The following is an 18584-nucleotide window of genomic DNA, read 5'->3' on the forward strand; positions in this document are numbered from 1 at the left end:
TTCAGGAGATTTTAGGGGTGTCTGTGCAAAATGAATTGAAAACTTAAAAAAACGAATAAATTAAATAATAAAAAAAATGGGAAAAGTGGGAATACCAGCATGCAGTGTTGTGCCATTCTTAGGCCAGTTCACACTGCACTCAACATAACTTAAGGTTGTCTGTTTGGATTTAAATATATTTCATATTAATAATAACAGCCAGCACTAGTAGTCTTGATGGTAATATTAGCAGTAACAGTGGAGCCTTGTACAGGTATTATTATCAAATTAATATTCTTAAAAAATAATAAAAAAGGCACCCACTAAAATGGCGGTATTATCAGTGGTGGTTAAATAAGTGCATTAGTAGTTTAGCAGTTGTGGTTCACTGAGTGACTGCTGCTTATAATACACACTTCCTTGCGCTTGCCATGTGTTGTTTTTGGCACGTGTGGTGGAGGCGAAGGGTGCACACATCCCCCTGTCCCGACGCTGGACGCATGGCCCAGCACTTCTGTCTGCTGTCTCTGATACCTCCTGATCCCCTACCCACAATGCTGTTTGTTTAGTCTCCCTCTCTCTCCCTCCCTGGCAGCGCGCCTCGTCTCCGGGACGGCTCGTCTGAGGCGTGCGGGGATAAGCGAGAGAGAGAGAGAGAGAGAGCGAGACAGCGGCGCTCCGGTGCTTCTCCCGGTGTTCCCGTCATTATCCCGGTCATTACGCCGCCGGGCGGCCCCGCCAGCTGCCTCCCAGCCCCGGCGAACGGAACGCTGCTTTTCTTGGAACTCTGGCCGGACTCCTGCTGGCTGCATGATAATGGAGCTCAAGTAGTTGTTTGCACAGGCTTTGGGCTCTCTCTCTCTCTCTCTCTCTCTCTCTCTCTCTCCCTCTCTCTCCCTCTCTCTCTCATTCTCTCTCTCTCTCAATTTCAATTTTCAATTTCAAAGTGCTTTATTGCTTTATTCTCTCTCTGTCTCCACAAACAACAGGGCATACCGCTGAAAGCACCAAGCCTTTATATAATAGAGATTTGAATCTCGAGAAGGTGCTTGTGGATGTTTTGGCTTTTTTGCAGTAAGTATATTTCTGACTGACTGAACAGACGCAGCTTACTTTGGTCAGGTTTACAACTCTTAGTGAACGCATGATCATTTTAAAATGATTGATGTTATGTGAGTTTTTTTGGTAAAACATTAATAAAAAAAATCTTTTTTATACTGTTTTCACAAGTGGTGGACACATTCAAACAACAAAAAATGCTTTGATTTTCCATTTTTAAAAGGAAATTTTCAAAAGAGCCAGCAACAAATATCCAATGTTGGCAGCCGAAGCTGTTCTTAGTATATTGGGTATTCCTCACACCCCCACCCAGCAAGACCCCAGGGCTCTTGGCTCTGGTGCTCTGCTGGCAATTCTTCACAGACTGCAGCTCCATATCCACCTTACATTGGTGATCACATCCATATCTGCTTCATCTGTTAGCGTTTTTGACAACGGGATTTATTATGAGAAAATACACATTTCTTTAGCAGTAAAAATATTAATTTCCTCTTTTCGAAAACTGCCCGTTGACGTTCTGGAGGGGTTGGCTTGACGCCCGTTAAAGCTGTGCGCTTGCTTTTGCCTGCGGGTTAGCATTTGGGAGCTTTGAGATGCGTTTATTCAGATCTCTGTCTGAACCTGCGGCCTCTCTTTGAGCTCAGGGCATCAGACGGCTGTGCCAGTCAAAGCAGACTTTTTTGGTTTGGTAAAGGCTGTGAAAGGCCAGAGAAAGAGAGACAGGCGGTTTTAATCAGAAGCACCCCCCCCCCCCCCCCCTTTTGTTTGCCACGACTCGGCATTCTTTGCTACTTGAAAGCAGGTGAAAAGGTGAGCAGGGAAGGGCCGCTCTGTCTGAGGTATGGTTACCTGGGCCTGCGTCGGGGCGTGCCTACGCCAGCGGGGAACACAAAGGCCCCCACACACGAGCCCGGGGAAACCGCTAACCGCGAGCCAGCGCGTGCCTTTCAGTGCGCGATCCTATCGAGCACAGTAAACAATAACACTCAGAGTTTCACCGTCGGTTTCGAGAGCAGATGCTTTGAGATGCCCGCTGCCCCCCCCCCCCCATGCCTCTGTGTGGCTGGCAGGAGTTTAGAGGATCTCTCTGAGCGCGCTCCTCCTGGTGTTACACGTCCTCTGGGTGACTCACACATGACTAAGCTGGCTGTGAATTGCACAGCGCAAGCCACAGCTTTTCTGCTTTGTTATGGGTCCTGGGTTTCTGGTTTCCCTCAGACTTATGAATAAGGACGGGGGGTTGGGTTCTTTTTTACTTTAAAGCGGTCATGAAAAGATAGCATCACAATGCTTTGATCTGACAAACGTGGCATCTTCACAAAGGACCTGTTGATTCCTGTGCGTGTGTGTGGGCTTTATTTAAATAATAAATAGGTCTTCCTCAAATTGCGTTTTCAGGCTGAGATATCTATTGCTATACGGTTAGTGTTCTGGTTAAAAATGCCATTCATCACCTGCACATCAGTGTTGGCTGAGGTGGGCTCTCCCTCAGACTCCACCGACACACATTTAAAAGCAGGTCATTATTTATTCATACATTTTGGGATTCTTCAGGGTGCCTCGTCCAGCTAAGGTGCCCATTCCACGGATGGGCTGCGTGGTCCAGCACTGAATCCCAACTACACTTGTCCCGTCTGGTAGCCCCAGGTAGCCCCACAGGGTGACGTGTGATTGCCCGGTGCACCGCGTTTGAAGAGTCTTCTCTCTGACTCATCTCTGAGCGAGCGTGACTCACCCACGGCGGTGTGTTTTAAAGCGCTTCTCGACTCGTCACGAGCTTGTCTGCGCTGTCCTGAATCGATAGCGGAGGATGCAGGAATGAGCACCGATATGCGGAAAAAAAATAAATAAATAAATTCATAAAATCTCAGCTGGCAAGCTTTCATCTCCGCATATACTGCAGGGAAAACGCGTCGGTCGTTTCAGAAATGATATCGCTCCTCAGATTTTTATCTGCGCTGTTGTGGATGTGTGTTCCCGGTCACGTCTGCAGAACGGCATGGCGGTCCAAGTCCCTGCCCTTTATAACCAGAAGGTTGTAGGTTTACTCTGGGACACTGGCATTGCACTCTTGTGCATGGTGTTTACCCCGAATTCCCTCTGCAAAACATCCAGCTGTCAAGAAATCGATTCCGCATTAAAAATTCAAGCTAGTCGAGTCACCTGAGTGTCTGGCAATCAAATAATACTCATCTCTGTTACAGACAGAATGGTCCATTTGGAACATTTATGCCATTTTTAACAAGTTCACCTTACGCGAACTGGCATTCCGCGAAGACTCCGCATTTTATCAAGCGGCAGATGAACTGACATAATGTCTGCTCCTATTGATCGGTCACTGACAGTGCCGTGATCAGGGTAATGTGCATCAGAATTTCCTCCCCTCCAAAAGCTGTGTAGAGCGACATGCTTCTTTGCGGATGGAGTGTGCGAGAGAAGCTTGTGCTACCATCCTCAGGTGTGTGTGGGTTGATAATACGGTCGGTCAGTTTTTCTTTCGCACCAGAGAAAAAAGTCTGTTGCCAAAACCCCTGCCAGCTTGAAGGAGCATGAATTATAATCGACCGCTTTTCCCCCAAAACTCATTTGAGTTTGAGATGAAAGTTTCAGTTTTACATTGAACCACATCTGGTCGGAGACCCATGAGATTGATTCAGAACTCATCTCCTGAGAAACTGAGATTTCATTTCACTGCCACCTAGTGGAAAGATTTTCTTACTACAGTAATGTTATTTCTTCTCCTGAAGCAAAACACTGCTTTGTTCAGCCACTGTGTTTGATTTATCTGCAACTTTAGGTCTGACAGACCATGTGTGCCTTTGAAGATCCAAATAAGCGTGCGGAAATGGCTCCAGTATCATTAGATCCCCGTATTAATGCCTGGAGTCTGTCTTCTCCGGTCGGTTACACAGATTTAAAAAGAAAGGAAAAAAAGAAAATGAATTTCTCTGCGTTCTGTGGCAGTGTCTCATTTGCAATCCGAGTGCTGAAAAATATGAAACTAACCGTTTGTGTTTGTTATAAGAAGTTATGCAAATAAATACTGGGTCTTTATCTTCTTCAGCATCATTGCAAATTGAAACAACAGGGATTTCCCCTTCTCAAGAATGGGGAAAAAATATCTGTCTTTGACAAACTAAACAAGTTAAACAGCTGTGTGGGAGTGTGTACTGCTGATTAGCAGCTCTGTGAAAACCAGTTTATGGCTATTTCTTCTGCCCGAGGACCATATTAAATGCGCGATTGAGCCTTATTATATAATTGTGTGTGTTCACTTTGGATACCTTTTAGCAGAGCGGGCTCCAGCCAAACCGCATCTCACTGGTGAGGTACTGTGTAATGTTATTTCACATTTAAAAGCACGCGTACACAAAGTGACTTAGAATGCCAGTGTGTCACGGAGTGTCAGCTGCATGTCACAGGGAAACAGCAGGGAAAAGGCAGTGTTCTGGACGGAGAGTAATCTTCAGACATCACCGAATTTACACGCATTCTGTCTTTTTGAGCTCAGGGGAATTATCGGGGCCTTGCCAAATAAGGCTGTTTTTGGTCCAGATAGCGCACGCATGCATGCAGACACACACGCACCCACACACACACACGCATACTTACCACCAGGTCTAGGGTGATCAGGCTGTAACAGACAGAAGTGCACAAGCAAAACTCTGTGAAACCTGTTGAGAATTTCTTGAGTTTAACTTAAGGACCTGATCAGGCCAAAATAACAAACAAAAACATACTATCTGAGAGGGAGAAGTGTACTTAACCTACCAAAATAAACAAAATTAATACTTTTTCTCTATATCTATCATAATGGAGGTTAAAATGGCGGGGTTACAAAAGGTGGCATCAGACTCCCTATGCCCCAGCATTTGCCAGAGAGCGCAAATATACACATGTAAGAATGTTTACACACAAATATAAATGAACACAATATTTAATTATCTACAATCATGAAATAGAGCAAAAGGGACAGGCAGAAGAGAGGCAAGAGAAGGAACGATAAGTATCACACACACAATCGGCAACTGCAAGAAGGGACAGGCGGAAATTAGAATCGAGAAAACAAAGAAATCTCACGCTATCGCAGACAGAATCACGTAATCAGCCGCTAATGAGAAAGCGGTCTCCCGAATGGTGAAATGGCAGGTCTTTTCAAAGGGGCATGGACCAATCAAGTGAAGGGGGTGGAGTTAATAGGGTGTGGGAGGACAGAGGCAGAGCTAGACTCATATACTTACACACATGAAAAACAAATGAGAAGACAAACACACATGTGCACACACTCCCATACACGCTGAGATTGAAATGCATTTAGTGTATTAGTGATCCCCAACGCCACGACAAGCATCGCAATAAACTGCAAGTAGTTTCACCTGGAAAAAACCCTGACATCGACTCTGAGGGCATCTGAGGGATCGGAGTCCAGCCTCATCCACCCGTGTAGGCCAAATAAAAGTGTTAGGAGTAGAGTGGCCCTCCAACTGCCTTCTCTTTTTCTTCATTGTTGAATTAAGCTGTCATGCTTAAGTGGACTGGTATGCGCTATCAAAAAATGAGTGATGTCACAATTAAGAGAGAGAGAGAGAAATGAAAATGTGCCCAGGGGGAAAACATTTTTAGTTGTAGACAACAGTGCTACGCCACGTCCTTGTAAAATTAAATTAGTTTCTTCTGTTATAAACAGTCAAGGCACACAGAAACAATTTGGCTTTAAATTACAAAGACTGTACTGACTGACCAAAGTCATTTTACACATTTTCCCAAGGGACATTTAGTCAACCTGCAGTGATCATTATTTACCCCCCCCCCCACTCTTTCTCAAGGGGAAGTGCTTGTTTAATGGTAAAGCATTTTATTTCTGAGAGTGGCTTCCCCTTAACCTCTCCCTCCTACTCCCAGGTACAGAACCATCCCTGTTTGGCTACGTGAGTGTGCCTTATGCACTTTGGAATAACACATTGGTTCCCTTGTTCGTCTGGGTCATTGGAATTTTACCGTGGTCACCTAGAGCTTCGATAAACAGGAGCAACAGGAAGTAAACTGAGATGGAAAGGAATAAATATGACTGGGTTGTGAACCCACACCATTCCGTAAACATTCTTGCACTTAGAAGGCTGAACACACGACTCATTTTTATTCCCCCAGTTTATTTTCCTCAGATCTCCATATGGTACGTTCTTTTGAAACACAGCAGCCTCCACTTGGCCTTTTTTTTGCGCTGTTCTGGTCAAACTGCACAGATATGTGCCTAATGTCCAGTCAAGTCTTATTTGAATCAGATTTGTTTATTTTAGTAAATGAGCCGTGGGGAGCTAATTAAAAGGCTTAATGAGTGTAAATGAGTCCCAGATATTCATATGATTTACTGTAGCTGGTGCCATGTGTCAGAGCAGGTACAGTAAAGACTCATGGGTGCTAAAATGGGTGGGGTTATCATATGCTTAATGCTGTGAACCGGTCACTGTGATTTAAGGCCCCTCCTAACATGGAAGCAGATGCAGGAAGTGACATCACGTGAAGCCAGTGTATGGGCCCTGCTGCTGTGCCAGTGGGCCCTGGACAGGACTCAGCAGGGCCCCCCTGTGACGCAGGGTCGCGGTGGGCAGCGGGAGGGGGTGACTGATAGCGGTAATCCCAGAGAGCGGGGCCCTTCTGAAGAATGGTTTCATTAAACAGCGTGAGCGCACTGAGGGATATCACACAGCCACTCTCACACACTCGCTCTGGAGGAAACTGCACCGGCGCAAATACCACAGAGATAATAACGGAGAGCTCTTTATTATCTTAGGAACCACACGGGCTTAACACCATAGACGCAAATGCTCTAGTGCGTGTGTGCATACGTGTGTGTAAGTGCGTATACGTGTGTGTGAGTGTATGTACGTGTGTGTACATGCGCCTTGCAGATGAAGTCTTTGTTCCAGGCAGTTTCTTGCATATCGGCTTTTCTCCGATGCCTGTCAGGCAGCTTTCAGGCTTAATGGAATTGTCCTGAGACGGTAAGCATAGCTCCCGGGCCTCTGTCGCATCCTGTCAGGTTCTTCCCTTTAAAACCACGGCGGAATGTGAAGAGGCCATTACATCTTTAGTCACAGAGGGGAAAAGTATACAAACAAATAAAAGTGTGGAATAAGAGGAGTGGTATTGCTTTATTGCCAGGCTGAGGTCTGGAGCAGGGCCCAGAGGAGCAGGAAAGGATTAGACGGCCACAGTATTGGCCTCTCCAACTCCCGAAACCTTTTTATTTCAGACACCCAACCCTCTTCCACTGTCTGTCCTTCAGTGCAGAGTTCTTCCCCTCTGTTCCCCTCTGTCTAAACGCATCCATCACTTCTTTCTTCATATACCCGCACTCGTCCGTGGGGATCATTGTCTGCGGATGATTTACTCTTCCATTTCTTCCACCACTTCTTTTTTCCCCTCCTCTCTTCTCTGGCCCCTGTTCTCAATGGTGTAATCAGCTGGTAGCCAATGAGAAATATACCTCCTGTTAGCATTATGACCCATTAGCACCTCCCACAAACCCTTTAATCAGTGGTTCTGTACAATCCTTATAATTACCCACATCACATTTAATACATTCCGTTTACTTGATGTGTGTTATTACTGTCCTCTGTAAACCTATGATATGATTATATTTTCCATCACGGTAATCTTTATTGGTCTGTTTTTATTTGAGTTGTAATTTTGTACTGTTTGTAGTGGTCTGTTGTGTGGTGGTGTAATTTGACAAGCAGGAAACTAATGACCATGTGCAATGCGATGAACTTGTAATCCCTACTTAATGTTTGATATTTTAAATATGCATAACGTGTTTATATATGATGGATATTATTTATATCGTGTGTATAACTAACACGTGCATGCGCACACACACACACACACACACACTGACGCACTCACATACATACATACGTACGGGCCACCACCAGGGATTTTGGACCCAATGAAAAGATCTCAGATTGGGCCTTACTACCCCATCCCTGCACAATTACAGCACTTCTTTTGAGGGCCCCTGTCCCCATACGGCACCCCTGTATATACGTCAATTTGGAATCTACTGGGTTGTTTGGGATGTTTCGGTGAGCACACAGAAGCAGGTGTATGCCTACACACTCGCCTGTTGGCTCTTGCTTCTTTTCACTCTACAGTCCACCAGTGCAGAATCGTGCACTGTGTAAGGCGAGTGCCTTAGCCGTATGAGCCACTCACTAACCCCACCTATGCCAGAGGTGATGATGCAAGGAGGTCCCATTTCACCTTGAGTGACAGACTGTGACAGAGTCCTAGAAAGGGGCCTACTGCTAGGAAGCCTCAAAACTAATGACACCCTGTCAGTCCTGTGGAAAAGAAAATTTCCCATTGGTCACTCAACTCAGCTGGGATCAAAGGGAGTCTGTACCTCTCACACAGCATAAAAAAGCAGGAGGTATTTACTGAACAAGATTTGGCCGGCAATACTGCTTCCTGTAGGATTTTTAGAGGAAATGAAATAAAAATAATGTTTGAAGTTTTGCACGTGAGGCGCTAGATCAGGGCTGGAGTCTCTTTTGAGATGCAGGCGGTTATGCCTGGGTGTTGACATGGTTCTCTGGAGAGAGGGCGAGAGGGAAGGGAGAAGCAAGAAAAGGGAGAGTACACACACTATCTGAGGTTTGGATGTGCTTTGTAACAGCCTTCAGCTCATGTTTGGTGGCAATACTAGGCTAGTGTGAAGGAGGCATACATATTCTCAGTATGTTTTATGTTGTAAAGGGGATGCCATTTTACCTTATCATAAGTGAGCAAGTCATAAGGGGAAACTAACAAATTCCCCTCGGAAATTGAGCAGCAACCAAGGGGCGCTTTAAAGAGCAGCTCTGGCTGTGGTTTTGGAGTAAGTCCGAGCGCAAAGCAACTCAAAACGGAATTTAAAACGCGTCGTGTGGAGTAACACTTAAAACGTGTCGGTGTGGAGTAACACTGCCCAGTACATAGTTGCTAGACGGAGAGCGGTAAATGGTTTTTTCTTCGAAATGAACGGCGCTTTTAAGCGGTTGCCGTTCGAGGGCCCCGGCCGAGTTTGCGCCGGCTCTCGAGAGCGCACCGCGCCGCGCCGCCGGAACGCCGAGGCGAGGCAAACGCTTATCGGCGAGCGGCTGCGCGATCCCATGGTCCTTTGCGCACCCTCCGTATTTACAGCACAAACCCTTTGTGCAGCCTGACGAGCGGGATTCATTAACTCCATTCTAATCTGGTAAAACCTTTAAGCGGCGCCGCTAATCCCTGTGGGATTCCCAGTAGCGCTCGCCCGTCCTATTTATCAGACCGCTGTAATCCATTTAGAAAATCAATGGCTGCTTACTTACGGTCACGTTCGCTATTTGTCCTTTAATGCGTCACGGTGCGCGTATTGTTTCTTCGACCTTCCAATTACACGTCCTAAGTGATGTAGCGAAATAAATGGTGCTTTTCCAGAGCGTTATTTTTCCGAAGATTTAAACGCATGTGCGATGTTTCACTTGTGATGGCGGCTTTTGCTCGTCTGCGGAGAAAAATGCGAAGCCAGGGAAATAACTGAGGAAAACTGTGGCCTGTCGAGGATCCCTTTTTTAATTTATGAAGAACAGGTGCAGTACCGTGAAGGAAGAATACAGGGTAGAACCAAGTCACCAGGTGTTAGATGCATTACATGAGACGATGGACAAAAACAAATACAAAATAAGAGTAAAAATAAGGACATAATTGATTAATTTAAACCCAGAGTTTACTTTAAGAAGGCACAGGCGTATCAATGGACTGTCAGCAAAGTGACAGCAAATTTGCAAAGAAGAAGCTTATTTAGCCCTCACACACACACACACACCACTACACGTGAAGCAAATTGTTTAAGTGGCAACATCCATTTCTGATTGTGATTTGAGGAGAGATCTGTAATTCATTTATGCGGCGGGATTAGGAGTTTGCGCTGCCGTGATTCAGCTCGCGGAACCCGAGTTTTCCCCTCGGTGGTTCCTTTAATTAGACTCCCGGCTCGCTCACAGCGGCTTCCTCTCCGAGGTCACGAACCGCAGGACACCCGGGGCTGCAGACGGTCTGGATCACGCTGGCTGGCTGCGTCAGACTGCGCGCAGAGCCAGCGCGGGCGGGCTGAAGGAGGGCGCGTACGCGAGCTCGCTGAAACCTCTCACCCCTGCGCCCCAGTGCTCAGGGTCTGACGCTGCCTCTCAGTCTCCGTCCCGTTACTCTAACTCATGATGTCCACATGATGAGTTCAGACCTCGGGCTCCCGATAACTTAATACGGTTTTATGATTCCTCATGCAATGCTGGACAATGAACTTTCATGTTTACTTAAAGATGGTGGTGATTATTATTGCAGCAACTATAACAACAAGCTACAACTATTGTTGTACTCATAATACAAATGACCACTGTAGTCATGCAGTATTCTGTATCATTGGGAGTAAATAACCAGAGGAGGGGAATTTTCTCAGTGAAACTGGTTTATGAAAGTGCATAAAGAAGGGGACTAATAGAACTCTTCCCTCTTTTTTCCCCAGAAACCTTTGTGAGCCTAATCAAGCAGGCGGAGAACTTCACCAACTCGCTGTTCCTGGGAACGTACCGGAAGGCGGCGGGGGAAGCGGCGGGGCCGGTGCGGGAGCTTTTCACCGACGTGGGCCTGTTCGTCCTGGGCTCGGAGCTGGACGTGGACGAGCTGGTCCAGCGCTTCTTCGACGGCCTCTTCCCGCCCGTGTACAGCCACCTGGTGGACCCGGACCTGACGGGCGTCGCCCCTGACTACGCCGAGTGCGTGCGGGCCGCCCGGCGCCAGCTCCGCCCCTTTGGCGCCGCCCCCCGGCAGCTGGCGGGGCAGATCCGGGCGTCGGCCTCGCCCGTGCGCGTCTTCCTCCAGGCCCTCAACCTGGCCATTGAGGTGATCAACACCACCGACCACCTGCGCTTCCCCAAGGACTGCAAGAGGGCGCTGTTGCGCATGCAGTACTGCCCCCACTGCCTGGGCCTGACCCGCAGCAAGCCCTGCATGGGCTACTGCCTCAACGTCATGCGCGGCTGCCTGGCCGGCATGGCCGAGGTCGACGCCCCCTGGCGGGAGTTCGTGCGCTCCATGGAGGAGGTGTCGGAGCGCATGCGCGGGGCCCAGGACCTGGAGCAGGTGCTGCTGGGAGCTCATGCGCTGGTGGGCGACGCCGTGACCCACGCCCAGAGGACCGCGCCCCGGCTCTCTGCGCAGGTGAGGGGGTCAGGGACCGGGGTGGGGGGGCGCCGCGTTCGACAAACACGCGGCTAACAGCCGCTATGTTTTAGCACAATAGCAGGAGCTCTGCCTGTGGGTGCTCTGTGTGTGGTAACGGATGCTCTGCTCAGGATAATGGGCGCTCTGTGAAATTGGCTGCCACTCGCCTTTCACTGAAGTGGTGATTTTCTTCTGGGTGGCTGTGTATAACCACCATGCATGCTTTGTGAAACCAGGCTGTGAGTCTGTGTGAGGATTGGTCCAGTGGAACTGATCGCATTCCTCTCACATTCTTTAGATCCTGAATAAACTGTGCGATAGTGACATTGTTTATAACTACAGTGTTGCTTATAAACACATGGTTGCCGTTTTCCTGATGAGCTTGCAGAGATAGTGAATGTGACAGACTGTAGGGCAGTCTCGCTGAGCCACGGATACCGCTAAACCTCACCGCTAAAGATCGCCGGAGAGTCTGGACTGCGCTGCAGTGGCCTGAGGTCACACATACCAGGGGAAACCAGCGCACCCAGAGGGCTCCCAAAATACACCCCTGTGGGCAGCCTCAGCTGACAGAGCCCTGCTGGTGCGTTAGCTACGGACAGCGCGGAGCGCTCTGCCCAAGTCTGCTTTAAATACTCTGCTCCACATGTGCTGTGGTAGTGGGGAGCCACTGAGGTTTCTGACTCGGGGAAATGCACCTTTACCTTCAGTTCCCCGGAAATCTCGTCTTGATTGAATTGTAAATATTAAAAATAAGTCCTTTCCTCAGTGGCGAAAATGAGTTTTGATGTGTTAACCCGTGACTGAGGTCAGTTTGTTTACGAGCGTCTGCTCTTGCCCGTGATCCCGCTCATTTTGCTTTTGGTGTACGGTGCTGGCATCTGCTGGACTGTTAGGGGTAATGCATGTCAGAAAATTCTCATCAACACAAAAACACTCGGAAGCTAATCCTGGCAAAGGAGATACCATGTGATATGTGGAGTTAAGTGGACACCTTAAAGTGCATTAACGCTTTTAAGGTGTATTCACAAGTACCCTCTTTAAACCGGGCATTAGCATGCTTCTCGGGTGATTGCATTGCAATCAGATAGCACTCGAACGCAGGTGTAAATGTACCCAAGATGCATTGAGGACGGATTGTGATCACCCAAACCACCTCCGGAGATGGTCAGGGAGGCATTGTGATCACATTGAACATGAGTGTGAATGCAAACGCATTTTCAGTCCATGTTTTTCCCAGGGACCCTGTTTGAGATCATGATCGGATCTCAACGTGGACAGTGTATACACAGGAGATGTATATTAATACCAGTTGTAAAGGCGTAATGTAATCCCGTTAAATGATATCTAGATGCAATCTAGATACGAGACACATGTTAATGCCAGGTGTAAAGGGGACGATTTATGTGATTAGAATGTTCTTAACTGAACATTCTAATGCTGATGTAACAATTAGCCTACTACTGGTAATTTAATGCAAAGGATAAAACACAGACTTGGTATTTTGGGGAAAAAACATTCCAAAAGACCTACTCTTCACAGGGTTAAGGTGTAAGATCATAAATCTGTGATTGAAATGTTCTTATCTGAACAGTGGTAACTAAAAGCAATGAAGTTCTAGAACACTGACTTAGCATTATGAAAAGAATGGCAAAAAAATTATCATCAATGGGTTAAATGAATGACTGCCTGCAAGTTTACCTGAATAAGCTAATTTAGGTGCTGAGGCATGGAGCCAATTCTTTACCCTTCTTTGATCATAGTGCTGGGATTACATATTTTCCAAATGGTGCATCAGTAATTACATCTAAACCACTATCTTATCTTAGCTGTTGGGAATGTTACATGTGATGCCAGTTCCCCAGCCAATTATGCATGTTTTTGTGTAGCTTGGAGCGTGTGCAAGAGATTCAGACGTTTTCAGTGTGCTGTGAGGACATGGCATTTTGCCTGGAGGGTTAAACAGTGGCCGGCAGCAGAATTGCGCTATCACATGAAAATGAGTGACTTCCTGTGCTTTAAATCCAGGGTCAGTCAGTCAAAATAGCCCTGCACGCATACTTCATGGTGTTTGATGTGATGCCCTTAGTGATATCATAGGGCTCAAATTTATGAGAGAAGTTTAGTGCATCCAAGTCATAGATTTCGAAAACTGATAGCTTCTTAATAGCGATAGCTTCTAAGTTACATTTATGTTTGTTCATGGTTGCAGGTTAATGATGGACCAGTGGAAGTGTAGTGATGTGGTGTATAGGCCATAGATTTGATCTGGATAGACATGACGAGCGCACCTGTGCTTGCTACAGGTTCATAAGCTGTGCGGACACCCAATCAGGAAGCCGACGCAGTCCGTCAACGGGCCCCAGCAGGATGGAGGAAAGGAGCCCCTCCCTCACAGGACCCCCCTGAGTGACATGGAGGAGACGCTGTCCAGCCGGAGGAGGTGAGCCTCAAGCCCTAACAGGCAGCGTTTATATAGCGCCTTTTGTATATTCACTTCAGAATTCCAAGTGCTTTACAATGAAAGGGGGGGAATTTCACTTCCTGTGCATGGTCCATCCCACCTCAGTTTATGTGTGAAGAGCATCATCATCAAAGCTCTGCTCACTGATTGGCTCCTTTCCTTTCAGCACATCAAGGCTGTTTTTGCTAATAGGCTCCTCTGATAAGCGGGATTCCAGGCTCTGTTCACTGATTGGCTCCTGTGCTTTCAGGGAGTTCATCAGCAGCCTGCGGCTGTACCGCACGTTCTACGCAGACCTGGCGGGACAGCTGTGCGTGAGCGAGCTGGCCTCGGAGGACGGCCTGTCCTGCTGGAACGGAGAGGACATCGTCAGGAGGTAGGCCCGCGTCCCAGAATCGCAATCAGTGAACCTGAGGCACCGCCTGATAGCTTGAGTCAAGTGCCAGCTAAATCCAAACTGCCTTTGGCAGTGTTTGGGGAGTGCTCATCCAAGAACTCTACAGTTTCCCAAACATTTTATGGCCCCCTAAAGTAAACACCACTGGCTGAGGAGGCCCGCATCAGTGAACTGGTCAAACCTCTATTTGCTCCAAAGAAAATAAAATTCTTCTCATATGCCTGTGTATATTAGTTAGTAACATGCTTTAACATTCTCAGCAGTATGTAGCACTGTTTTCACACATTTGTATGCCATCTAAATACTAGTAGCCTTTCAAACGCACGTAATTGACCCAGGTATGCTGTGGACCCTCGTTTGGGAGCCCTTGCTTTGTGCCGCTGTGATTTTGGCGCCACCCAGTGGCCAGGGGCTGACGGCAGCAGACCCTACTCAGCATGCACGGCTGACGGCACGCTTCAGCGGCAGCTCCAGCCTGTCTTCACTTTCGGATGTCTTTCGCGGGTCGCAGTGAAGGTTCTCCCGAACTCGTTCCGGGCGCGGTCGTGCCGCGGGACCGGTCCCAGAGCGACCGAGTCACCCGCCGCGTTACGGATTCCGGAGTCTCCACGTGGCGTCTCCGCGGCGCCTCCATTTTGCCCGTCCTCGCCTGTCATCGTACCAGACCGCCCTTAAAGTAGTGTCCGCTCTGCACCTCAGTCCAGGTGCCGCTTCTGCCTCATTCCGCCGTCACCAGGGAAACGGCACGTACGCACAGTGCCTGCTAACCTGACAGGGCGCCGAACACATTTAACTGCCAGGGAGTTTTGGGGACCACCGCAGCCAGTGTCACCACTGAGAGGACACGCATCAGAACTGCAGTGGCTAAAACTCCATGGTGTGGGGCCCTGTGGTGTATGGCTGGAAACGCAGTCCTCACTCACTCAGGTCCGCAGCTCTTTTACTGGCTCTAAACCATGCATGCAGATACAAACACACAAGCACATGCATATGCTGTTACACACTGCATTCACGCATGCACATACAAACATGCGTACACATACATACATATACACTGGTGTACACACACACATGCATATGCACACATGTGGACGCACTATGGCAAGCCGTTTTAGCTTTAATTCATTTCCAGAGGATATCGCAAATACAGTTCTAACTAGTTAGAATGAAAATTCTTTATCAGAAATTCAATTGTAACTAGTTATAATTCAAGCGTTTTCTTCATTCATTTCAATGGGACCTTTCATTTTTGATATCAAGAATTGAATTTTAACTAGTTAAAATAGGAATTCTTGATATCAAGAATTGTATTCTATTAGTGATATCAAAAATTCCAATTTTAACTAGTTAAAATTGAATTCATGATATCAGAAATAGGTATTTTAACTAGTTGAAATTATATTGTTGATATGAGTAATTGATTTTCTGATATCAGAAATGAGCATTTTAACTAGGTCAAATTCCAACTCCCATTGAAATGAATGAGAAAAATGTTTTAAATCTGACTAGTTAAAATAGAATTTCCGATATCAGAAATACACATTATAACTAGTTACAATTGAATTTCTGATATCAAGAATTTCCATTCTAACTAGTTAGAATTTGAATTTGCGATATCCTCTAGAAATGAATTAAAGGTAAAACGGCTTGCCATAACGCACGCACATGTGCACTTTTGCGCATCTATTTTTTCTCTTTGTTGAGCACATTTTTAGTTGAGCGCAACTTTGTAATGTTAGTCTCACATACGGTATCATGTGTTTCAGTGACTGCAATAAGTCTTTTACAAATAAAGTTAGGTGGAATGCGTTTCCATTTTCCTATGTCTACAGGAGAAATTCACAGCAGAAATAGCCGTAACAGTACCCGTTAGATCAGGGATTGTATTCAAAAAGCACAGTCAGAGTAGGTGTGCTGATCTAGGATAAAGTTTCCCCTGTCTGTGTCCTAATCTTTTTCCATTATGAGCTAAAAGGCTCAGCCGATCCTGCCTTGTGAGGGTTTTCACTGCCGCGAGAAACATCTGATACAAAAACGCAATAAATGCTCTCAAAGTGCAGCTAGCAGGCTCCCCGAGGGAAAAACAAGTTATAATTACCGTTTTACAATTATGTTGATTTTGAGATCAAAAGTACAACTAAATTATCAGTGAGAAAGTGAAAGGAAAGTGAACCTCGGGCAAAGTTTTGCTCTGACCCATCAGCTCAAATTTCAGCTTCTTGACGCTAATCTATAATTAATGCAGGGGTTGCCCAGCCATATAGACTGTCCCTGAGCGCCTTCTCACACACCTGGACCACATCTGCTGTTCTCTTAGCCTGCTCCTCTCCACTTTTGCAGTCCTCCGTAGGATGGCTATAGGTAGAAGAGTTGTGTGTCCGTTTTGACCGTGCTGCCCGCCAGAACCCGCGAATCACAGATCAGCGTGGAAGTGTGCATACTAAACGCAGGGGCGGGAAGCGCGTTTGTAACCCTCGTCTTTAATTAAACAAGACCAGGTCAAAACCTAGTATATGGCTGGACCTAACACACGTGATCCGGTCGACCATTGGTGGAACTGCATAACTCGGCCGACCAATGGTGTAACTTCATCACTCACTCAGTCACAGACATTCGCGTTTGTAGGGCTGGCCCCGCTGTTGCGGTCCAGCCAAAAAGGGCGAGTCGTGTGCTTGCTCGTGTTCCCCGCTCCCCGCACGTTTCCCGATAGCCTCTGCTCCCGGTGAAGTACCACCTGACGGCTCCCGTAATGGCTGACTGAATTGACAGCTGTTAAACACTGCTTGCATAAAACCGCACTGAAGCCTTTATTGGCTTCATTTCCTCTTGCCGGTCATCTACCCTTTGAGAAAAAAAAAAGCAATTTGTCATTATAGGACTCAGTGAGACATCGGTGTTCTCATTTTGAGTATTGCATCTGAAAGGTTGAGATTTCCTGACCTAAAGCCAGTGCCGGATATTAAACTGAGTTGCCAGGAAACCGCCTGGGGGAAAGTGTAGTTATTTTGAAAATCTACATTTAAGCAGCAAACAACCATTAGTAATGGCTTGAAGTGATGTTCAGTTTACTCTGAAGAAGAGTCGAAACGTCTTATTTAAAGAAACGCGCTTTACGTTGTATGATTGCTCCAGTGTGTATTCTGGGTAGTCCCTCTGAAGAGCCCGGGTGTATTTTTGTTTGATGTCCAGGTCAGTTTTTTTATGGGGCAAAAGGATAAGGTGTTTCTGTTTGAAGGGTATTTCTGTTCTGTTATTTCTGTTTGCGTACATGCACTCATGTTTTTGTGTGTGTGTGTGTGTGTGTGTGTGTGTGTGTGTTACTCTTTGCTTCCTTGACAGCTGCAAATTTGTTATACCAGATTAACACTACACAACACGTGCTGCTGCCAGCATCTGTTCAGAGGGGTTAAACACTTGCTTAAAGAGGGGTTTAACTTGCTAAGATCTGTGGAGATAAACTGAGTGTGATTATTAGGCCCGCCATGTGTCTTGCTCATGCCCGGGACAAGATGATCTTAAAAGCACCCCCCCTCTTTCCTAATTTTCCTTTAAAATAAAATATAATACAAATACTATATAAAGTTTTCACAAATAGGTATTTTTGACAAATTATTCCAGCAGATTATTTAAAGGTTAGAGGGCCCTTTTGGGCCCCCCCTTGACCCGGTGTTCCCCCCGTGTCGGCGGCCATGGTGATTATTTTTTGAGATTGCTGCTGATAAATTATCATGTTAAGTGTAATGTGACCAGTAGATGGAGCTGTATGCATTCTGATCATAGACAAGGCTTCCTCTTGAGAAAGTGCTCGCACTTCACCGTGTTCCTGATATTACTTTTTAAGTACAGCCTTTTAAATAATGTAAAATCTTATTTTAACACACTGACAGTTTAACACATGCTTTAAATCAAAAAGTATTTTTTTTGGCAAGTTCATTCATTGCTTGGTGAAAAAACACTAGGACGTGAGTACAGTATGTGTCATACCTCCTTCAACCCCGGGATTATGCCATTCATTCCCTGTGTTTTTTGAGTGACAGGTCCGGTAGACACAAGCCCCTCCCCCAGCTCCCCAGCATGTGTGCCATCCCCCCAAACCATCATTTTTTCCCATATATATATAATATAATTTTTTTAAACCCTCAGCTGTGTATAATATAAAAAGAAACAATAAGACCTTTACTGGGGGCGGATGGTGTATAAATAATTGCTCATCTTGCGAGTGTTTGAGGTGTGAATGTGACTGTTTGCTACGTGTGTATTCTGTCTGAAACATGCTTGCGGCAGTAGAGCCTCTTAGCCAGGACTTCCTCATAAAGATATTTCTGCCTCGGCGGCCCTCACCTAGATAAGTAAGGGCTCAATAAATAAAAGGATACTGTGTCTGTTACAGCCGCTGGTGGGCCTGTGCCCTCACCCAGTGAAATAACCCAGGTCCAAACACAA

General features: G+C 46.5%; 1 protein-coding gene across 1 annotated transcript in view; it reads left to right on the top strand.

Moving 5' to 3' along the window:
- gpc5a (glypican 5a) overlaps positions 1-18584 on the top strand; it is a 154165-nt gene that overhangs the window by 24267 nt on the left and 111314 nt on the right. Inside the window, exons 3-5 of the mRNA XM_035392835.1 lie at positions 10583-11277; positions 13587-13723; positions 13995-14120. Coding sequence (XP_035248726.1) covers positions 10583-11277; positions 13587-13723; positions 13995-14120 — 958 coding nt within the window. The remainder of the gene's footprint in view (positions 1-10582; positions 11278-13586; positions 13724-13994; positions 14121-18584) is intronic.

This window comes from Anguilla anguilla, chromosome 15, assembly GCF_013347855.1.
Source record: "Anguilla anguilla isolate fAngAng1 chromosome 15, fAngAng1.pri, whole genome shotgun sequence".
Lineage (NCBI taxonomy): Eukaryota > Metazoa > Chordata > Actinopteri > Anguilliformes > Anguillidae > Anguilla > Anguilla anguilla.